The 22,832-nt window shown below is 58.8% G+C and overlaps 2 protein-coding genes across 2 annotated transcripts; one reads left to right on the forward strand and one right to left on the reverse strand.

The window, feature by feature from the left end:
- Positions 1-2,564: 2,564 nt before the first annotated feature.
- PAQR4 (progestin and adipoQ receptor family member 4) lies at positions 2,565-12,883 on the forward strand. The gene is made up of 3 exons (XM_078853075.1): positions 2,565-2,799; positions 9,209-9,427; positions 9,774-12,883. Exons 1-3 carry the CDS (start codon positions 2,634-2,636, stop codon positions 10,205-10,207), a joined length of 819 nt encoding a protein of 272 aa, XP_078709201.1. The 5' UTR covers positions 2,565-2,633; the 3' UTR covers positions 10,208-12,883.
- Positions 12,884-14,337: 1,454 nt separating this feature from the next.
- On the reverse strand, positions 14,338-21,522 carry PKMYT1 (protein kinase, membrane associated tyrosine/threonine 1). Its single transcript, XM_078853073.1, is given in 10 exon segments — positions 14,338-15,187; positions 15,532-15,630; positions 16,229-16,485; positions 16,829-17,001; positions 19,861-19,967; positions 20,205-20,695; positions 20,952-20,990; positions 20,992-21,108; positions 21,110-21,352; positions 21,468-21,522. Coding segments are annotated over 9 exon segments (1,731 nt in total). The 5' UTR covers positions 21,329-21,352; positions 21,468-21,522; the 3' UTR covers positions 14,338-14,958.
- Positions 21,523-22,832: the final 1,310 nt, after the last annotated feature.

A 22,832-nucleotide genomic window follows, 5' to 3' on the forward strand; every position in this document is an offset into this window, starting at 1 on the left:
AGCCAGATTAAATTATTTTACATATGGGAATGTCTCTTCATTAGCATTGGGGGGAGGGGGCTGGGAGCCAGGATGCCTGAGTTCTCTCCTGGCTCTAGGAGGGCAGTGGGGTTGGTTGGCGGGGTGGGGGGAGGGCAGGGGCTGGGAGCCAGAACTCCTGGGTCCTGACTCCTGTTGGCACGTTGAGGGGAGTTTAGGTTGGGCACAGTTTATTGTGGGCTGAGTGGAGGTTTTATGCTAATGATCTGCTTTGTGTAAATAATTTATGCTAATGAGGTGACCAGAGGCAGTTGGTTGTATAATCTGCTCTTCCACTGGGAGGTGCATTTATTATGCTAGCGAACCAGATGTTACACAAGAACATAAGAACGGCCCTGCTGGGTCAGACCAAGGGTCCATCTACCCAGTGTCCTGTCTCCCGACAGCGGCTGGTGCCAGGTGCCCCACAGGGAATGAACAGACCAGGGAATCCTCAAGTGATCCATCCCCAGCTTCTGGCAAACACAGGCTGGGGACACCCTCCCTGCCCATCCTGGCTAATAGCCATTGATGGACCGATCCCCCATGAATTTATCTAGTGCTTTTTTGAGCCCTGTTATAGTCTTGGCCTTCACAACATCCTCTGGCAAGGAGTTCCACAGGTCGACTGTGCGTTGTGTGAAGAAATACTTCCTTTTGTTTGTTTTAAACCTGCTGCCTGTTTATTTCATTGGGTGACCCCTAGTTCTTGTGTTATGAGAAGTAGTAAACAATACTTGCTTATCTACTTTCTCCACACCCGTCATGATTTTATAGACCTCAGTCATATCTCCCCTTCGTCATTTCTTTTCCAAGCTGAGAAGTCCCAGTCTCATTAATCTCTCCTCATACGGCAGCCGTTCCAGACCCTAATCATTTTTGTTGCCCTTTTCTGAACCTTTTCCAATTCCAACATATCTTTTCTGAGATGGGGCGACCTAATCTGCACGCAGTATTCACAGTGCGGGTGTACCATGGATTTATGTAGGGCAATATGATATTTTCTCTCTGGTTATCTCTCTCCCTTTCCTAATGGTCCCAGCATTCGGTTCGCTTTTTTGACGCGGGGGCTGCACATTGCGTGGCTGTTCTCAGAGAACGCCCCCCGGTGACTCCGAGATCTCTTTCCTGGGTGGGAACAGCTCATTCAGGCCCCGCCATGTTACACGCCTAGGTGGGATGATGTTTTCCGGCGTGCATTACTTCGCATTGATCGCCACTGAATGTCACCGGCCAGTTTCTTGCCCCGTCCCCCAGTGTTGCGAGAGCCCTTTGCAGCTCCTCACCGCCTGCCTGGGACTTAACTGTCTCGAGGGGTTTGGGGCCACCTGCAAAGGTTGCCACCTCCCTGTTTGCCTCTTTTCCCAACTCATGGAGGAATACGTTGAACAGGACGGGGCCCAGCCCAGGCCCCGGGGGACCCCGCTAGCTACCGCTCCCCACTCTGAAGGCTGACCACCTATCCCACCCTTTGTTGCCTGTTGACCAGCTCCCGATCCAGGAGAGGCGCTTGCAGCCCACTCGGCTTGAGAGCCCTCGGGGTGGGACCTTGACGGGCTTCCTGAAGAGCTAAGTAGGCTATCTCTGCCTAGGACATTTGCACCCCGTATGCTAATGAGGGGGCGTGGCCTGCTGCTGAAAGGCAAAGGCCACCACCTGCCAGGGTGAGAGTCCGCTGAGGACTATTTGCGGCAAGGCTCTGGGCCGTCTCTTGGGGCGTGGCCTATACGCACTATGCAAATGAGCGAATTCCCGAGCCCCCCCCCCCCGGCCCAATAGGCAGGAAATACTATATTATGCTAACGAGGGACCTTCGGTTGAAGCTATAGGCGTGGCCTGTATGGAATATGCAAATAATCGAACTCTTGGCTTCTAAGACCGCCGCCCGCTGAGGGGGCGGGGCACATTTTCTGCTCATACAGGGGAATTTCGTCGCGTGCCTGAGAAACTTCGTGGGCGTGGTCCGCATATATTAGGCAAAGTATCGAATTCCTGCGATCGGGCCGCTACAACCCGGCTGGCAGCGTCAAGCAAAAGAGGGCGCCGCTGTTGTCCAATAGGCAGCGGCCGGCAGGCTTTATGCTAATGACAAGGACTCCGTTTGGCCGGAAGGAGGCTGTGGGCGAGGCCTGCATATATTACGCAAATAAGGGAACTCGGGGCCTTGCGGGCTCCGCGAGCGGCCACTTTCTCTGCTACTCAGGAAGGCGGGGCGGGGCCTGTTTATGGAAAGGAGGGGGCGTGCACACATTATGTAAATGACCAACGCTCCCGGGAGACCTTGCAGCCCGCGCGCGCGGCCACTTTCCCTGCAACTGACCTGGGGTGGCCGGGAGTCGATGCCAAATCTATGCAAATGAAGGGCCGGTGCATCACCATGCAAATGAGAGTGCGGCCCGTATTATGCAAATGAGGGAACCTTCACGTCGCTGCTCCGCGGAAGGCGGGGAAGCCCGGACGCACGGAGGGGCGGGGCCGCTCGGGGGCGGGGCCCAGTGTGAGCTCACAGCGGGCGGGGGCGGGGCGCGGCTGCCGCGGGCCGGGCCGGGCGGGCGGAGGGAGGCAGCGGCCCCGGGATGCGGCGGAGCTGACCGCGGGGGGGGGGGCCCCGGGCCATGGCCTACCTGGGGGGGCCCCGGCTCCTGGACTGGGCCAGCTCCCCCCCCCACCTGCAGTTCAACCGCTTCGTGCTGACGGGCTACCGGCCGGCGAGCTCGGGCTCGGGCTGCCTGCGGAGCCTCTTCTACCTGCACAACGAGCTGGGCAACATCTACACGCACGGTGAGCCCGGCCCCGATCCCGGGGCCCCGATCCCGCCGGGCTCCCCCCCCCGCCCCGGGCAGTGCCCGCGTGCCCCCCGATCCCGCCCCCGGGGCCCCCCGATCCCGCCCCCGGGGCCCCGATCCCGCCGGGCTCCCCCCCCCGCCCCGGGCAGTGCCCGCGTGCCCCCCGATCCCGCCCCCGGGGCCCCCCGATCCCGCCCCCGGGGCCCCCCGATCCCGCCCCCGGGGCCCCCCGATCCCGCCGGGCTCCCCCCCCCCCGCCCCGGGCAGTGCCCGCGTGCCCCCCGATCCCGCCCCCGGGGCCCCCCGATCCCCCCCCCTCCGATCCCCCCGCCCCCGGGGCCCCGATCCCGCCGGGCTCCCCCCCCGGGCAGTGCCCGCGTGCACCCCGATCCCGCCCCCGGACCCTCCGATCCCCCCGCCCCCGGGGCCCCGATTCCGCCTGGCTCCCCCCCGCCCCGGGCAGTGCCCGCGTGCCCCCCGATCCCGCCCCCGGTGCCCCCCGATCCCGCCCCCGGGGCCCCGATTCCGCCTGGCTCCCCCCCGCCCCGGGCAGTGCCCGCGTGCCCCCCGATCCCGCCCCCGGTGCCCCCCGATCCCGCCCCCGGGGCCCCGATCCCGCCTGGCTCCCCCCCGCCCCGGGCAGTGCCCGCGTGCCCCCCGATCCCGCCCCCGGTGCCCCCCAATCCCGCCCCTGGGGCCCCGATCCCGCCTGGCTCCCCCCCGCCCCGGGCAGTGCCCGCGTGCCCCCCGATCCCGCCCCCGGTGCCCCCCGATCCCGCCCCCGGGGCCCCGATCCCGCCTGGCTCCCCCCCGCCCCGGGCAGTGCCCGCGTGCCCCCCGATCCCGCCCCCGGTGCCCCCCAATCCCGCCCCCGGACCCTCCGATCCCACCTCCAGGGCCCCGATCCCCCCCCGGGCAGTGCCCACATGTGCCCCGATCCCTCCCGATCCCCCCTGGGCAGTGCCCGCATGTACCCTGATCCCCCCCGGACCCCCTGATCTGACCCCCCGTGCACCCTGATCCCCCCCAGCCCTTGGCAGTGCCCTCCTGTGCACCCTGACCCCCCGACCCCTGGCCAGTGCCCCAATGCCCTGATCTCCCCCCCCCCGTCTGATCTCCCCCAGATACCCTGATCCCCCACCCGGCCCCTGGCAGTGCCCTCCTGTGCACCCTGATCCCCCACCCGGCCCCTGGCAGTGCCCCCCAGGCACCCTGATCCCCCCTGATTCCTCCCCCCCACTGCACCAGCCACCTACACCCCCTGCCCCCCGGTTCCCCTGCACCGGCTCTCTACATGCCCTGCAGGCTCATCCCCCCCATGCGCTGGCCTCCTGCCCCCCGATACCCTGTGCACTGACTCCATACTCACTCCCCGACCCATTGAGTGTGCCATGCTCCTATGTACACCAGCCCCTGAGCCCCATGGACTCAACCCCAATCCCCCAGTTCACCAGCTCCTACAACCCAAAGCACCGAGACTCCCTACCCCAATTCCCTGCCCATGCACTGAGACCCCCCTGGACCCCTGCCCCCAATTCCCCGCCTTTGCACTGGGCCCCTGCGCTGATCTGTTCCCTCTCCTGGGCGCCCCAGCAGCCAATCCCCACCGGACTCCGGAGAGCATGGGGGTTCCCGCACCGGCAGGAGAAGCCGGGAGATGGGCTATGCTGGGGCTGGGAGCCAGGACCTGGGTTCTATTCCCAGCTCCGGGGGTGCGCAGGGCCCCTCGGATTTGTGGTAAGGCTCTTGACTGCAACCATGCCAAGTGAGTCCCAAGTTCATGAGCAGCGCTGCTTCCTGGGTCCCCCCCAGAGTGCGCAGGAATGTGACACCTGGCTCCGGGAGAGGCTTCCCCCTCGATCTGCTGAGCTGAGCACAAAATCCCCCGCAAGGTGCCATTGGGATCCAGGAGGCCTGGCTCCTACCCAGCCCCCCCTGCTCTGCCCCACCAGACCCCACTCCCCTCCCAGAGCCAGGGATGGAACCCAGGAGTCCTGGCTCCCAGCCCCCGGGGAATGGGGTGTGGGTGGGGCATCCCTGGTACTAGGAGATGAGTTTGGGCAGTTCCATCCTGTTACCCCGCAACCCCACCTCATAGTCGGTGGCAGAGGAATGCGCTGGGGACGCCCCAGATCAGCTACGGTTAATAGCTTCCTAGGACTCCTGGGTTCCATATTCTAGTGGGTTAGAGCAGGGGGGCTGGGAGCCAGGATGCCTGGGTTCTATCCCCAGCTGGGTCCCTCTGTTCTGCATCCCCTGGTGAGCTCACCCCTGGCCTTCATGGACCTTGGTCTTAGAGTCTACGGGGTCGGGGGGACGGTGGGAAACGCTGGCTGGGGCAGGAGTGACCATGAATCCCTGTCGAGCCGTGACCTTCTCTGCCTCCTCCAGCATTCCCGCAGCCCCCCCTTCCTGGTGCCCGAGACATCTCCTGGGATTAGCTGGGATCAGCTCAGCTCAGGGGGCAGATTCACCTGAAGTGGCAGAGGCAGCCAGATGGTTTAGAGGTCAGATCAGGACTCCTGGGTTCTATCTCCAGTTCTGGGAGGGGAGGGGGATCTAGTGGGTTGTGGGGGGCTGGGAGCCAGGACTCCTGGGTTCTCTCCCTGGCTCTGGGCTGGAGTATATGGGGGTCCCCATTCCCGGGTGAAGGTCGGGAGCTGTGTCATTAGAAGGGATTGGCCGGTTGAATCCTCTGGTTAGATCCCTGCCTTGTTCATAGCCCTCAGGCCCTTTCCTCCAGAGTCAGGGCATGAATCCTGGTGTCCGGGCCAAACCCCAGCTCCTCTCTATGTCCCTCAATCAGATTAAATTGGATACAGGCTTCTCCACTTCCTGCCCCATACACTGTGGTGTTGTGTGTGGCTTTTACTAGTTGCCCTGTCCCAGAGGTGGCTGCATCTCAGGTTCGGGGATCCCTTCACTGAAGAAGGGGGATGGCTCAAGGCCAGGAGCCAGTTCCCTGGCGGCAGTTCCTGCCACTGTTCTCTGCCTGGCAGTGCCAGGATCAATGCTTCCTGCCATGCAAGGGGCCGGGGAACTGCCCCCTGGACACAGAAGTTGGGGTGGGGGAGGGATGGATTGATCCTGCTGGGGTGGGTGGGTCAGGGAGAGAAGGGATATCGGGGGAGGGGGCTTGGAATGTGTGGGGTGCTGGAAATGTGGGGCCACATGGGAGGATCAGAGGAAAGTGAGGGCTGGGGCTATATGGAAGGGGCTGATAATTTGGAGGAGGGGGAACTGGAGATTTGGGGGGCTGTGGCCCCTGCGCGGGGAAGTGGGATCCTGCCTGGGGGAGCCCTGTAGGGAGGTTGGGAGTGGATGCCAGAAGAAATTGTGGGGGGAGACATGCAGGAGGGCATCATGTGAACCGAGCCCATCTCTCTTGTCTCTTGGGCTCTTGAGAGTCGGGAGCCCAGACGGAGCCCTGGGCACATTTCCATGAGGGGAAATTGTCTCCCCTTCCCTGGTGCTGTGATGCGGCGACCTCTAGGGTGGGCCACGGGGGCTGGTTATACAAGGTCCTCTTGCCTGGCACTTAAGACATGGCCCCTCTGGGGCTGTTCATACAGGGACCCGTCACCCGGTGCTGAGATGCAGCCCCTCTGGGGTGGGGCACTCTCTGCAGCACCGCGCCCCCTGGCAGATCCTCCCTCAGCTTTTAGCTCCCTGCTAACGATGATCTCATTAAGGGCTCAGGGCAGACCTGGGGCCCTGACGTCAGGGGCCAATGGCTGCCTCCCCCACTTAGCTCCCTGCCTAAGTGGCTTAGACCTGGGTGCCTGACCCTATGTCCTGCCCTACAGGTGCCCCTGGCAGGACCAAGCCCATCCTGTATCACCCATGGCTGACACAAGTTGTCTGGTTCTCTGCGTAGCAACTAGGCAGACACCAGGGCTCCAGAGACTTAGATGATCAGGGTTGGAAGGGACCTCAGGAGGTCATCTAGTCCAACCCCTGCTCAAAGCAGGACCAATCCCCAACTTTTTTTTCCCCAGATCCCTAAATGGCCCCCTCAAGGATTGAACTCACAACCCTGGGTTTAGCAGGCCAATGCTCAAACCACCCCAGCAGGATCAATCCATCCCTTCCCTCCCCCGCCAGCTTCTGTGTCCAGGGGGCAGTTCCCCGGCCCCTCGCATGGCAGGAAGCATTGATCCTGGCACTGCCAGGCAGAGAACAGTGGCAGGAACTGCCGCCAGGGAACTGGCTCCTGGCCTTGAGCCATCCCCCTTCTTCAGTGAAGGGATCCCCGAACCTGAGATGCAGCCACCTCTGGGAAAGGGCAACTAGTAAAAGCCACACACAACACCACAGTGTATGGGGCAGGAAGTGGAGAAGCCTGTATCCAATTTAATCTGATTGAGGGACATAGAAAGGAGCTGCGGTTTGGCCCGGACACCAGGGTTCATGCCCTGACTCTGGAGGAAAGGGCCTGAGGGCTATGAACAAGGCAGGGATCTAATCAGAGGATTCAACCGGCCAATCTCTTCTAATGACACAGCCCCTGACCTTCACCCGGGAATGGGGACCCCCATATACCCCAGCCCAGAGCCAGGGAGAGAACCCAGTCCCTCCATCCCTCCCAGTCTCCAGGACTCCTGGGTTCTGTCCAGGCTCTGGGAGGGGAGTGGGGTCTAGTGGGTTAGAGCAGGCGGGGCTGGGAGGCAGGACTCCTGGGTTCTGTCCCCAGCTCTGGGACGAGAGTGGGGTCTAGGGGTTAGAGCAGGCGGGGCTGGGAGCCAGGACTCCTGGGTTCTGTCCCCAGCTCTGGGACGAGAGTGGGGTCTAGGGGTTAGAGCAGGCGGGGCTGGGAGCCAGGACTCCTGGGTTCTGTTCCCAGCTCTGGGAGGGGAGTGAGAGCTGGTGGGTTAGAGCAGGGGGGCTGGGAGCCAGGACTCCTGGGTTCTCTCCCCAGCTCTGGGAGGTGAGTGGGGTCTGGTGGGTTACAGCATGGGGGGCTGGGAGCCAGGACTCCTGGGTTCTGTCCCCAGCTCTGGGAGGGGAGTGGGGTCTAAGGGTTAGAGCAGGGGGGCTGGGAGCCAGGACTCCTGAGTTCTATGTGAAGTTGGTGTTGGGAAGTGTCTCTGGAGTGTAAATCATGATTATTTAACATCTCACTTGGCCTCACAAGCTGAGGTTGTTACCTGAGTGTGGCACCACTCATGAGAGAGCTGTGGGGATTCCTCTGTGCCCTGCCCCAGAGCTGGCTGCCTCTACCAGGCGAGCCATCCCCCTGCGGCATTGTGTGTGGCTGTTCTCCAGCTGTCCCGCCCCAGAGCTGGCTGCATCTCTGCTGGTTCATATTCCCTCTGCAGCCGCTGGCAAGCTGGTGCCACGGGCTCGGTGCTCTCAGCTGTCAGAAGAACAGCTCAGCATCTGATTTCTTTGCTGATTCTGCTCCTGGTGCCCTTGGCGCTGGGGGGGGGTCACCTCTAGGCAGCTGGGCCTGGCACTGTGGGGTTGGATAGCCCTTTCCAGCAGGAGTTGGGAGACCCCTGCCCTCAGATCCAGGATGCCCCAGGCCCTTCAGAGAGGCTTAAAGTAGGGGTGTGGGGTAGAAGGGCTGGAAAATCTCAAGAGGGTGGGAATGTATTAATACACTATCGTTATCTGCAAAGGACTTATCGATCGTAACTGTCCGGCCACGATCAACAGGAGAGTGAGGTCTAGTGGGTTGGAGCCGGGGAGGGCGGGGGGGGGGCAGAGAGTTGGGAGCCAGCACTCCTGGGTTCTATCCCCAGCTCTGGGAGGGGAGCGGGGTGTGGTAGATTAGAGCAGAGGGGGGCCAGGAGCGAGAGGCACCGGCAGAGCTGTAGGTCAGGGCAGGGGGCTGTAGGTCAGGTCAGGTCAGGTCGCTGTCCTTGGGGCTGTCCCTTCCATCCAACCCCAGAGCAAATAGCTGATAAAGTGATGCCAGGTGCATCTTTGCTCCTCCCTCTCTGCCCTCTAAGGACTTTTGGGATTGGGGGGAGGGGGCTGCCTACAGCTCTTCCCATCTCTGCTTGTTGTAGAGCTGTGGGGAGAACCCAGGAGTCCTGGCTCCCAGCCCCCTCCACTCTACCCACTAGACCCCACTCCCCTCCCAGAGCTGGGGATCGAACTCAGGAGTCCTGGCTCCCAGCCCCCCTGCTCTAATCACCAGTCCCCACTCCCCTCCCAGAGCTGGGATAGAACCCAGGGATACTAAGACAACGGGGATCATCCTGGGAGACCCTAAGTTGCAGCCTGGGGGAGGGGTGCAGTGTCTGTGCAGAGGGGACTCTGGTTCTGGGGTGACTCCACGAGAAGGAGCTAGTTTGTGGCACTTGAGGGGGGTGGTGCTGTCTGGATTGGGTTGTCCGAGGGGAGCGGGGTGCCCCATGGCCGATCACTGCAGCTGAGCCTCCCCGTCTCGGTCTCAGGCATCCCCCTGTTGGGCTTCGTCTTCCTGCTGCCCCTGTCCATCCCATGGGCGCGGATCTCGGTGGGCTGGCTGGCCGTGGTGCACTACCTGGCCTGCGTGGTGCCCCAGCTGGGCAGTGTACTCTACCATCTCTTCATGAACCACGAGGGGGGGCCGGCCGTCTACCACACCCTGCTGACCCTCGACATGTGCGGGGTCTGCATGGTCAACACGCTGGGTGAGTGGGGGGCTGGGGAGCTGGTTGGGGGGGTTATGGAGGGGCAGAGCTGGGGGGGACTGGTTGGGAGCAGAGCTAGGGGGCATGGCAGGACTGGTTAGGAGTTATGGGGAGTAGAGCTGGGGGAAACTGGTTGGGGCAGAGCCAGGGGGCTTGGGGGGACTGGTTGGGGGTTATGCAGGGGCAGAACTGGGGCTAGGGTAGGTCTGGTGGAAGGGTAGAGGATCCCAGGGGGGAGGGGAGGGCAGTGGCATTGTGGGGCAGTGCAGGGACCAGGTGGGCTGGATGGGGCTGAGAAAGGGCTGGTTGCCCCCGACCTCTAACCTCTTTGCCCCCCCTCCTGCAGGTGCCCTTCCCATCATCTACTGCACCCTGGCCTGCTCCCCGCTTCCCCGCACCGCCGCCCTGCTGGCCTACACGGCACTGTCCAGCTACGCCATCATCTGCGCGGTGACGGCCCACTCCAACGTGCGGCGCCTGCGGTCCTTCGCCTGGCAGGCCCTCTTCCGCTTCTTCTTCTTCTACCTGCGCTGGGTGGGCCTGGGCACGGGCCACCCCTCCTCGCTGCGCTCGTACCTCATCATGGACGGCCTGGCCCTGCTGGGGGGCGTCATCAACATCTCCCGCGTGCCTGAGCGCTGGCAACCTGGCTGCTTCGACTACTGGTTCAACAGCCACCAGATCATGCACGTGCTGGTGGTGGTCAGCATCCTCTACCTCCACTGGGGGGTGGTGGCCGACTTGCTGTGGGTCACCAGCTATGCCTGCCCCCAGAACTGACCGGGCCTGCCAGCCAGCAGGGGATGGTGTGGTCTTATGGCTGCACCCCTCCAGGTCACCGCACGATGAATTCCCGTTGGCCAAGGGGTCTTCTGGATCCACTCCCGTTTGCTGCGGTGTCTTCTGGGTGGCCGGTGATGGATTCTCATTGGCCAAGTTGTCTTCTTGATCCATTCATGTTGGCCAAGAATGGATTCCCCTTGGCCAAGGCACCTTCTACAGTCCTTTTGGCCAAGAGGTCTTCTGGATGGCCATTGATGGATTTCTGGTAGTCTTGGGGTCTTCTGGATTAACTCCCATTGGCTAAGGGGTCTTCTGAATCACCAGAGCAGGGCTCCCACTGGCTGAGCGTCATTGTGGATCACCAGGGTTGGATTTCCATGGTTGAGGGCTCTTCTCTGTTGCCAGCAATGCACTTCCATTGGCTAGACTCTGGATAGACTCCCTTTGGCTGATGAGGATTCTTCTGGGTCACTAGCCACAGACTCCCATTAACAAAGCTCCAGCCAGATGCCCACTGTCCGTGGGTCATTCTGGACCGCTAGGGATGGATTTCTATTGGCTGCGGTCCTTCTGGATCACCAGCAGTGCTCATCCATAGGGACTGGGGCAGGGTGGGGGCCGCAAGGGGGCATTATTTTGAGGAGATAGGGGGTGGAGCAGCCCCTCTCCCACTTTAGACCTTTTATCCAGGTATCCTACAGACTTTCAGACACCATGCAATACTTTCTACTTTTTAAAGGGCTGACGAGGTGCCTGGATGCTGGGGTTTGCACTGACTAGGGATAGGGGAAGGCAGCCCAGGAGAAGCTGTGTGTTGGGTGGGAGATAAGAGGGAGGTATCAGTGTCTTAGTTGACTCCCAACACTAATGAGCTGGCCTGGGAGGGAGGCAGTGGAATCTAGGAGCTACAGCAGGACTCCTGGGTTCTCTCCTGTTGCCATCATCCTTGGGCCAAGCAGCTTCAGCTGCTTGTGCCTCAGTTTCCTGTTGCTCCCTGCTCTGAGGGTGGGGTGGGGGGTGTTTCCTGGTCTGCACGCTCTCCTCCTGCAGAGGGAGGAACAGGTATTCCCCTTTCTGCAGCAGTCACAGCTCCTGGTGCAGTAACAGCCAGCGGGGGACTGTGTCCCCATCAACCTGTTTTTATACTACACGTCCCATCTGCTGCTAACCCCATGGTGCTCAGCGGGAGCCCCGGGATTAAGAGCGCCAGGGCTCCCCTTCCACCCTCTGCTGGCATTGGGGTGTGCCTACTGTTCCCCTTCCCCTTATGTAATTTAGGGCCACTAAACACAGAGGCAGCTCTGGATCATTGTTTTCCAATTCCTGTTCACTGGGCCCTGAATAGCTAATCTGGATCCTGAGCAGGGAGGTGTGTGTGTGAATGGAGCTAATCTGGATTCAGAAGCCACAGGTGTGGAAGTAGCTAAACTAGTTCTCAATCTGGATTCTAGTTGGCCACATGCATACATAGCTAAACTCATTCTCAGTCTGGATTCCTGTCCAGAGACTGGGTGTGAATGTAGCTAAAATTGTTCTTAATCTGGATTCCAATTGCCCAAGTGTGAATGAAGCTACACTGGTTCTCAATTTGGATTCCAGTTGGCCATGTGTAATGTAACTAAACTCATTCTCAGTCCTGATTCCAGTCATGAGGCTGTATGTGTGAATATAGCTAAAGGGTTTCTCAATTGGGATTCCAGGTGGGAGGCCATGTGTCAATATAGCCAAATTGAATTTTTAATCCAGATTCTAATCTGGTTTTGCCAGAAAACATATATGGGGCCAAGCTGGTTCTGAAGTTGGAGGCCAATGTACACAAGCAGTTCTTAAATTCCATCTTGTTCTGATTGTTTTGCTCACTGTAAATGGGGCCCTCTCAACCTCATTCCTGGTAGGCAGCCACATTGGTTTAGAAACCAGTTCAGTATTGGAAATTTGCTTTGACTTGCCATGTAGACAATCTTAAGGAAGCAGTACAAAGGGTAGCAGAGGTCGAGGAGGACCATGGGTGGACAAAATGGGCAACTGAGACAGCTGTGCTAAGATGAGTCAAGCATCAAAGGGTAACCAGCCACATAGCATGATGTGGATTACAGCAGGGAGAGATGAAAGCTAGGACTCCTGGTTCGATCTCTGCTCTGGGAGGCATGCAGGTTCTAATGGTTAGCATTGGAGGCCTAGGAGTTAGGACTCCTAGGTTCTGTCCCCAGCTCTAGGAAGGGGATAGGGTCAAATGGTTTGGGGCGTGGGGAGAGGAGAGATCAGGCCTTCTGGATTCTGTGCCCCTGCTGTCCCACCCTGTAAATGAGGCCAAAAGGAAACCTAGGAAGGGAGTTGTAGGTTGTGAACTGTTCTCCCACGTTGAAGGGATGACTGTATTTCTCTGGCCTCCCTCAGAGGGGTGCTGTTGGGTGGGTTCTGCTCTTCCCTGCCCCACCAAAATCCAGTCTTCGTTATCTCAGGGCACATGAACACAGGTAGTGTTCGTGGCTTCGTGCCGAAGCAACATATCTTTTTAAATTAAAAATGCAAAACTGAAAAGTAAGAGGCTAACATCCACATTGTGCAGGGGTGGGGGGAGCAGGGGGATGGAGGTTCTTATGGGCCACAGCCTCCCACCAGCGTCCTGTTAGATGGTAGCTCTAGGCTTCAATAAAGCAGAGACAGAGCTCATGTGAGTGTGGTTCTTGGTCCCCCGGCCATAGCTGGCTCCAGGACCTCTGTTTCCACTGGCAGAAGAGTTGCTTTGCTCCGTTGAAGGCTAGGCATCTGCTGCAGAGATGGTAGAAGAAGATGTGAGACCTCTTGAGGAACAAGCAAGGATGGTTCTGCTGCGTGCTTCCACCCTGGGATCTTCAACCATCCTCTGCCCCCCATGGCCATGAGTCTTCTCCACTGATGTCCCACATCCAGTACTGGAGGATCTTCAATGTTCTTCCACCCCTGTTGGCTGTGGATTTTCTCCAATGATGTCCCACCCCTCCCTACTCAATAGCTGTCACCCCACTAGAATTAAGAACTGGATTGTTCTGTGCTCCTCAAGCCTTCCACTACCTCCCCTATCCTCAACGTCTCTAAAAGAACACATTCTTTCCTCTGTCAACCACCCACTCCTCCAAACATGAGGATTTGTCTGCGTTCAGAGTCACTCCAGTTATGGAAACAAATTGGGAGGATGGCCCAGTGGCTAGAGTGTTACCCTAGGACATGAGAGGCCTGGGCCCAAGTCCCTACTCTTCCACAAACTCCCTCAGCTCATATATTTAGTCTGTGCCTCTGTTTCCCCAACTGTAAAATTAGATAATAGCATTTTCCCTCCTCACTGGGGTGTGTGAAGATAAGCACAGAGATTGTGAGGTGGTCTGATGCTAGGGTGATGGGGGCCAGATAAGTATCTTAGCTAGACAGACACACCAGTGCAGACTATCTTAATTCAAATTGAAGCCTAGTTTCTAGCTCTTTGTTTTAAACAGATTCCTGGCCCCAAATTTAGTTTAGATTAAGAGCGTCTACACTGTTTTAACTAGATCTGGTTTTAAAGTCAGACTGCTTAAAATTGGGCAGCTTTGCAGACAGAGAGCGGTCTATTATAATCTGTGTGGCACTAGTTCTGTGGAGCCTTAGTCACTGATCACACCCCACAGTGCCAGGCACTATACAAACAAAACCAAGAGCAGGTCCCTACCCCAATAATTTCATTTTGGGCCCTTTGGGTTCTAGCCCCAGCTCTGGAAGGGGAATGGGGTCCAGGGGGTTAGAGCAGGGGAGCTGGAAGCCAAGACTCCTGGGTTCTGTCCTAAACTTACTGTGTGATCAGACTGCAATTAAATTCCCTTTGCTGTGCCTCAGTTTACTGTGGGGGAAGGGGCAGTAGGGGAGTCAGCTCACAAAGAACACAAGACCTCTGCATGAGAGAAACCCAGTAAGAGCAGAGAAAGGTGTGACTGCCACTCCCAATTCTTGTGTGGTATGACACCCTAACTGCTGCATCACCCCATGGTGTGGCTTGGGGGCTGCTGTGTGGTGAGCAGCCCTTGTTACATAATCAAGGTTGGGAGGGTGCGAAGATGATCCCAGCTTGTCAGCCCTGCTGAGGTCGGGGGGGAGTTAGTGGCGCTAGTGGTCAAGGTGGTGGTAGAGTGGCACAGATCACCCCACGCACCCAGGGGATCCCCATTCCCTCCACCTAGGGGCAGTGCTGCCCACACCCCAGAGACAGGATTGACCCTGACAATTTATTTCCCACCCCCAGCTGTGCCTCAGCCTCGTGATCATTTCAAAGCACTTTTTATTAACACTTTTCATAGCTGTTGCCTTCCCTTAAAAACAGAAAAAACAAAACAAAAAAAAGATCCACAAACCCCATTGGGTCCTGGCCTGGGGCTGAACAGCCCTGAGCCTTTGCCCTGGGGCAGAGCCACAGCGACCCCTGGTGGGAGGGGATGGCAGCACCTGTGTCCCTCCCACCATTTCATGAAGAGGTTAAAAAGCTTAAAAAAAAAAAAAGAGTACATTGAGATTCAACCCCCAACTGCTCCTCCCAGCAGCCCCCCCAGCCGCTGCCAGCAACAGGACCAGAAGCTGCCTCAGGGGAGGAGAGCTCTCCCCCCACCCCCCAGCGGTGTGGAGAACAGAGGCCCAAGTAGCCTCAGCTGGGAGCATGGGGGGGTCATAACCCCAGTGAGGTACTCTCATCCTCCCTGCCCCAGGAATGATCAAGCTGCGAGCAGCTAATCTTTGGAGGCCTGTCACTTCTGCTCCGCCGTGGCATCCTCAAACATGCTCAGGAGGTTTCTGGGTTCGAAGGAGCAATGCTGGCCTGCACCCTGGGGGGCGCTCTCCTCCCTTGGCTCGTCCTCCTCCTCCTCGAAGGCCAGGGTGCGGCGGAGGCTGCCCCCATTGGGGGAGCCAGGGCTGCTGGGTGGGGAATCCGGGCTGATGCGACTCATGTTGGGGCTGCCCTGGAGGGCTGAGGACCTAGGAGGGGGGAACCAGGGTGGGATCAGGGCAGTGGGAGATGGAGACACCCCATGGGGGCTCATCTAGCCATCCCCACCCAGGGCAGGATTGTCCCCGACAGTCTGTCCCCCAGCTGAGATGCCCCAGTTAGCTCTGGGAGGAGAATAAGATCAAGTGAGTTAGAGTAGTGGGGGCTGGAAGCTAGGACTCCTGGGTTCTCTCCGAGGTTCTGGGAGGGGAATGGGATCTAGTGGGTTTGAGCAGGGGGTGGAAGCCAGGACTCCTGGGTTCTCAAGTGTGCAGGAGCAAGGGAAAAGGCCCACAGGATATGCTGCAGCCCTGCCTGACACCTAACGTCTCACCTCGTCCTCCTGCTGCCAGTCTCTGGTGGAGAAGGGTGGCGCGGGGTGGATGTGCTGCCCATGGAGGGACGCAGGTTCAGCGGCGGGGAGCTCAGGGGCCTGCGAGGGAAGCAGAGATGTGAGGGGAAGCCCCTGTGGGTGCAGGAGGGGCTGGCCCTAGGATCCAGCATTCCCATACATCCATCAGACCAAGCTTGGGGAGTCCATTTCCTAACCACCATGGCCCCCCACTCTGCCAAGGGGCCACCCCAGATATCCCACCCCAGGAGTACTCCATCGAGGGACCTCCATGCACCTCCTTGCTCAGGTAAGTTGGGTACTCTCCCACGCCCCATCATCCCTATTACACCCCAAAGGGAAGAGAACCACATCCCCTGCCCCCATGCATCCCCTTATGTCCACTTACCCCATATTCCTAGCCTCCAAGTGCCCCACCCCAGTATCCTCCTGCATTCCTACCTGCCCCAGATACTATTCCCCCTAACTCCTCCACATCTCACATTTTGTTCCCCCACCTTCATACACTCCCAGTCCCCACCGCCCACTCCGTATTCCTAGATTCACCCCCATATCCTCCCTGCACCACAGAAGTCCCTTCCTGTTCTGTGAGAGAGCGCACACCTGGGCAGTGCTGCCCCTTACTGGAGGGGATGGGGGCCCCATGGGTAGATGTGGGCGTGTTGTCCCCCCCACTCACTTGTCCTGCAATAGCAGCTCCCCGGGGCAGGTGCGGTTATGCCGCCCGCAGACCCCAGATACCTCGAACACATCCTCCCCAAGGCTCCCATCCTCCTCCTCCTCTTCCTCTTCATCCCAGGAGAAGCTGCTATCCAGCAGGGTGGCAAGTAGCGGGGAGCAGGGCGGGGTGACGGGCACGCTGCAACGCCAGCTGGAGAGCCAGCGTGCCGGCAGGCACAGGGCAGCCCACAGCCAACGCACAAAACTCCCAACACCCTGAGTGGGGGAGAGAGAAGAGAAACTTCAACCAACAGGACTGAATTGCAACAGCAGAGCTGTGGGGGGGAGCCCAGGGCTGGGCTAGCAGGGGGCTGCGGGTCAGGAGTGAGGGGCTCTGGCAGAGCTGTGGGGGGGAGCCCAGAGCCGGGCTAGCAGGGGGCTGCGGGTCAGGAGTGAGGGGCTCTGGCAGAGCTGTGGGGGGGAGCCCAGAGCCGGGCTAGCAGGGGGTCGTAGGTTGGGATTGAGGGACTCCGGCAAAGCTATGGGGGGAGCCCAGAGCCGGGCTAGCAGGGGGCTGCGGATCAGGAGTGAGGGGCTCCCCCACCCCCCCAGGACTCACCTGGCACAAAGAGGCAGCTCTCAAGAGTCCGTCCCGCACCAGCAGTGTCAGCTTGCGCCATTTCTCCGTCTTGCGCATGAGGCTGGAGTTGAGCAGCGTCTCCACCGAGGGCCGGAGCCGGGGATCAGGCTCCAGCATGGCAGCCAGCAAAGCCCGCAGCTCTGAGGAGAGACCTGGGCCAGGGAGAGATGTCAGACCCCTGACTGAGCCCCACCCATCGCCCTGCTGCATAGTGTCCCCTAGTGCACTTCACTTCCAGGCCTGCCTTGGTTAACCACTAAGCCAGTGGTTCTCAACCAGGTGTACACAGAGGTCTTCCGGGGGTTCATCAACTCAAAGATATTTACCTGGTTTAACAGGCTACATAAAAAGCACTAGCAAAGTCGGTCCAAACTAAAATGTCATACAATGACGCATTTCTTCTGCTCTATATACTGTACACTGAAATGCAAGGACAATATTTATATTCCAGTTAGGGCTGTTGATTAATCGCAGTTAACTCACACGATTAACTCAAAAAAATGAATCGCGATTAATCACACTGTTAAACAATGGAATACCAATTGAAATGTATTAACTATTTTAACATTTTTCTCCATTTTGAAATACATTGATTTCAATTACAAAAGCACAGAATACAAAAGTGTACAGGGCTCACTTTATATTATTTTTATTACAAATATTTACACTGTAAAAATGATAAATAGTATTTTCAGTGCACCTCATACAAGTACCATAGTGCAATCCCTTTATAGTGAAAGTGCAACTTACAAAATGTAGATTTTTTTTTTGTTACATAACTGCACTCAAAAACAAAACAAATGTAAAACTTTAAGCCGACAAGTCCACTCAGTCCTACTTATTTACAATATCACCTGAAAGTGACAGCAGGTGTTCACATGGCATTGTTGTAGCCGGTGTTGCAAGACACTTACGTGCCAGATGCGCTAAAAATTCATATGTCCCTTCATTCTTCAACCACCATTCCAGAGGACATGGATTCATGCTGATGATGGTTCTGTTCGATAACAATCCAAAGCAGTGCAGACAAACGCATGTTTATTTTCATCATCTGAGTCAGATGACACCAGCAGAAGGTTGATTTTCTTTTGGGGGGTTCAGTTCTTAGTTTCCACATCAGAGTGTTGCTCTTCTAAGACTTCTGAAAGCATGCTCCGCACCTTGTCCCCGTCAGATTTTGGAAGGCACTTCCGATTCTTAAACCTTGGGTCGAGTGCTGTAGCGATCTTTAGAAATCTCACATTGGTACCTTCTTTGCGTTTTTTGTCAAATCTGAAGTGGAAGTGTTCTTAAAACGAACAACGTGTGCTGGGTCATCATCCAAGACTGCTTTAACATGAAATCTATGGCAGAATGCGGGTAAAATAGAGCAGGAGACCAACAACTCTCCCCCAATTCTCAGTCACAAATTTAATTAATGCTTTTTTTTAAACAAGCGTCCTCAGAATGGACGCCTGTCCTCTGGAATGGTGGTTGAAGCACAAAGGGACATACAAATCTTTAGTGCATTTGGTACGTAAATATCTTGCGATACCGGCTACAAAAGTGTCATGCAAACACCTGTTCTCACTCTCAGGTGACATTGTAAATAAGAAGTGGGCAGCATTATCTCCCATAAATGTAAACAAACTTGTTTGTCTGAACAAGAAGTAGGACTGAGTGGACTTGTAGGCTTAAAGTTTTACATTGTTTTGTTTTTGAGTGCAGTTACAAATGTAGAATTATGTACAAAAAGTAAGTTCAACTTTCTTGATAAAGAGATTGCACTACATTATTTGTATTAGGTGAATTGAAAAATACTATTTCTTTTGTTTTTTTACTGTGCAAATATTTGTAATAAAAATAATAATAGTGAGCACTGTACACTTTGTAGCAGGGTGTGGCAATTGAAATATATTTGAAAATGTAGAAAGCATTCACAAATATTGAAATAAATGATATTCTATCATTTGTTGACAGTGCGATTAATCACGATTAAATTTTTTAATTGCTTGACAGCCTTAATTCCAGTTGATTTATTCTATAAATATATGGTATAAATGAGACAGTCAGCAATTTCAGGAATAGTGTGCTGTGAAACTTTGTTATTTTTGTGTCTGATTTTGTAAGTAAGTAATTTTTAAGTGAGGTGAATCTTGGGGGCAGGCAAGACAAATCAGACTCCTGAAAGGGGTACAGTAGTCTTGAAACATTGAGAGCCATTGCACTAGACCAGTGATACTCAGACCTCAGTGGTTCAGGAGCCAAATTAGCAATCAATATTACCCAAAAGAGCCACAGTCGTGTGAATTCATTGTTTCATTTACTATAGATTCATATTTAAACAGTGTGACAGGGGAAATATTTAGTTTTTACACACACACACACACACACACACACACAAAGTAGAACCTCAGTTACAAACATCTTGGGAATGGAGGTTGTTCGTAACTCTGAACAAAACGTTATGGTTGTTCTTTCAAAAGTTTATAACTGAACATTGACTTAATGCAGCTCGAAACTTCATGATGCAGAAGAAAAATGCTACTTTCCCTTTTTAAGTAGTTTACATTTAACACTCTATTGTATTTACTTTTTTCCCCCGTCTCTGCTGCTGCCTGATTTGTACTTCCAGTTCCAAATGAGGTGTGTGGTTTACTAATTAGTTAGCAAAATGACTGATCAAGTATTATTATTTTATCAACTCCAATCGGTTAATAGCATTGTAAAAGCATCCCGACTGGTTAATAATTAAATCAGCGTTTTAATGTCATGCCTTGCAAAGAGACACGTTAAAGAGCCACTTGCTGCTTGCAAGCCTCAGTCTGAGTATCACTGCACTAGACAGATACCACTCTGTTGGGCTGGAACCCAGGAGTCCTGGCTCTGGGCCCCCCCCCCAAGCTCTGACCACCAGACTGAATGCCAATTCCAGCAGGTTTTTCTGTGTGAAGCAGGGTCCATGACACACTGGGTAGCCATCAGCAGACCCAGCAGCTCCATCTGTGCCAGGAGAGGTGACCTCCACTTACCGGCAGTGAATTCGGGGGGCAAGTAGCCCTGCCGGAGCTGCTGCCAGCCCTCCCCTCCATTGGGTAGCTCCATATTGCAGGCGATTTCCAGGATAGTCATGCCAAGGCTGGAAGAGAGATGCGCACGCTGGGTCAGCCAGGAGCCAGCCTCCCAGAATCCTCTGCTCCCTGCCACACGCCAGGGTGCCTGGACTTGGAGCACATGGGGCAGCGAGGGGGTGGTGGTCAAGGAAGCGGGGGGAGGGGGGGCGCCGCATGTAGGCCAGGAGATGGGTCTAGTGGATAGAGGGGTTAGGCTGGGAGTCAGGACTCCTGGGTTCTATCCCTGGCTCTAGTGGGCCCACCTGAAGACATCAGCCGCCTCACTGTACTCCCCCCGCAGCAGCTCGGGCGCCATGTAGCGCGGGTCGCCCTCCTGGGCGTCACTCAGGTCTCCACGGTCCAATTCCAGCACCAGGCCAAAGTCGCCCAGCTTGCAGACACGGCGCTCGGTGAGGAAGACGTTGGCCGGCTTGACGTCCATGTGCAGCAGCCCGCAGGCGTGCAGGTGGTGCAGGGCCTGCAGCAGGTCCCAGAGGCAGGCCCGCACCTGGCCCTCGGGCAGCGTCCCGCGCCCCTCGCAATGCTGCAGCAGGCTGGCCGGGCACAACTCCGTCTGGATGTACAGCTGACCCCGCTCCTCCCAGGCCCGCACGAAGCTCACACAGTTGGGGTGGCGCCCCACCCGCTCGTGCTTCCGCACCTCGGCCAGCTTGCGCTGCCGGTCGCCGGCGCCCCGGAACGGCTCCACCGAGCGCTTCACTGCGTACAGCCGCCCGTCCTCCTTGCTGCGCACCTGTGGGGGACAGATCAGACGTAGACGGTAGGGCCAGGGACCCCCCCCCGACAGATTCCCTCCTTTCCCCACAGCTCAGCCCCCACAGAATAGCTCCATGCTCGCTCTCCTTGCTGCGCACCTGGAGGGGACGGATCAGCCCCCAGTGGGGACAGGCTCAGGTGGACAATCATGCTCATCCCCGAAGCTGGGATCCCCCAACCCCCACACCCCTTCCAGCTAGGATCTCCCACCCCAGGTGTCCATCCCCCCTTACCTTATACACCTCCCCGAAGGAGCCGCGCCCCAGGTGGCCCCAGTAGCTGGAAGCACTGGCTGAAGAAGGGCTCTCTGCGGGCAGGGTTGTAGAGGCGGCTGCGGGGAGCCAGCGCCCGGACCTGGGAGCCGCGGAAGGAGACGCTGCGCGGCCGGGGGCTGGCTCCAGGGCTGCGGTTGGCGGCCAGCGAAGACCCGGCTGACAGTCAAGGTGCCCTTGTGGCGCGGTCGGGGCGGGAGGGTGTAGCTGAGCGGCCGGCCTGGCCTCTTCACCGAGAAGCTGCGCTCGGCCTCCTGGAAGAAGGCCGGCACAGGCGCCGGCAGGGGCGTGCGGCTCAGCTGGGACTCGGCCCCCGCGCAGTCCAGGGGCAGCGGCATGGCCGGCTCTGCCAGAGGGAGGCGCTGCAGGGAAAGAGAAAAACAGACCCCCAGGGTCAGCAGCGTGGCTGGGCACTGCGAGGGAGAGCACCCAGGGGCTGGTGATGCGGGGCGGGGGGGGGGGTTTCCTGGTCAGCACCTATTGGCATGAGCGGGGGGAGGGGGGGACTCTCCAGGGCCCGGGCCCCGTGGCACGAGCGTGGGATGGGGTCACCCCTGCAGCGCTCCCGCCTTGGCCTGAATGGGAGAGCTCAGGCTGTTACCCCGTGGGGTGGCGGAGGGGTCGGGGGGGGGGTCTCTTGGCAGGGGGAGAGGGGGCCATGGGGGCAGCAGGTGGAGGGGGGGCATTGGCAGGGTCTGGTGGGGGGGGTCCGGTGAGGGGTGTGCTGGCATAGGGGGAGGGGGTGTGTGTGGGGAGGGGGGCCCTGGTGTGGGGGGAGGAGTCTGATGGGGGGGAAGGGGTCCGTTGGGAGGCGGTGGTGTGTGTGTGGGGGGGGGCCTGGCCGGGGCAGGGGGTGGGAGAGGTCCAGCGATGCGGGGGGTGCTGGAAGAGGGGCGGGATCTGGCTGGGGGGGGGCCGCTAGAGGGGGGGAGGGGTCCGGCGAGGGGGGGCCGCTAGAGGGGGGGGCAGGAGGGGTCTGGCTGGGGGGGGGGCCGGCGAGGGGGGGCCGCTGGGGGGGGGCAGGAGGGGTCTGGCTGGGGGGGGGCCGCTAGAGGGGGAGAGGGGTCCAGCTGGGGGGGGTCCAGCGAGGGGGGGCCGCTGGGGGGGGCAGGAGGGGTCTGGCTGGGGGGGGCCGCTAGAGGGGGGGAGGGGGCCGGCTGGGGGGGGGCCGGCGAGGGGGGGCCGCTAGAGGGGGGGCAGGAGGGGTCTGGCTGGGGGGGGTCCAGCGAGGGGGGGCTGCTAGAGGGGGGGGCAGGAGGGGTCTGGCTGGGGGGGGCCGCTAGAGGGGGGGCAGGAGGGGTCTGGCGGGGGGGTCCGGCGAGGGGGGCTGCTAGAGGGGGGGGCAGGAGGGGTCTGGCTGGGGGGGGCCCCTAGAGGGGGCGGCAGGAGGGGTCTGGCTGGGGGGGGCCCCTAGAGGGGGCGGCAGGAGGGGTCTGGCTGGGGGGGGCCCCTAGAGGGGGCGGCAGGAGGGGTCTGGCTGGGGGGGGCCCCTAGAGGGGGCGGCAGGAGGGGTCTGGCGGGGGGGTCCGGCGAGGGGGGGCTGCTAGAGGGGGGGCAGGAGGGGTCTGGCGGGGGGGTCCGGCGGGGGGGGGCCGCTAGAGGGGGGGCAGGAGGGGTCTGGCTGGGGGTGGGCCCTAGAGGGGGCGGCAGGAGGGGTCTGGCTGGGGGGGGCCGCTAGAGGGGGGGCAGGAGGGGTCTGGCGGGGGGGTCCGGCGAGGGGGGCTGCTAGAGGGGGGGCAGGAGGGGTCTGGCTGGGGGGGGCCCCTAGAGGGGGCGGCAGGAGGGGTCTGGCTGGGGGGGGCCCCTAGATGGGGCGGCAGGAGGGACTCTGAGATAGCGCGT

Source organism: Lepidochelys kempii, chromosome 6 (assembly GCF_965140285.1).
Source record: "Lepidochelys kempii isolate rLepKem1 chromosome 6, rLepKem1.hap1, whole genome shotgun sequence".
In the NCBI taxonomy this organism is placed as follows: domain Eukaryota; kingdom Metazoa; phylum Chordata; order Testudines; family Cheloniidae; genus Lepidochelys; species Lepidochelys kempii.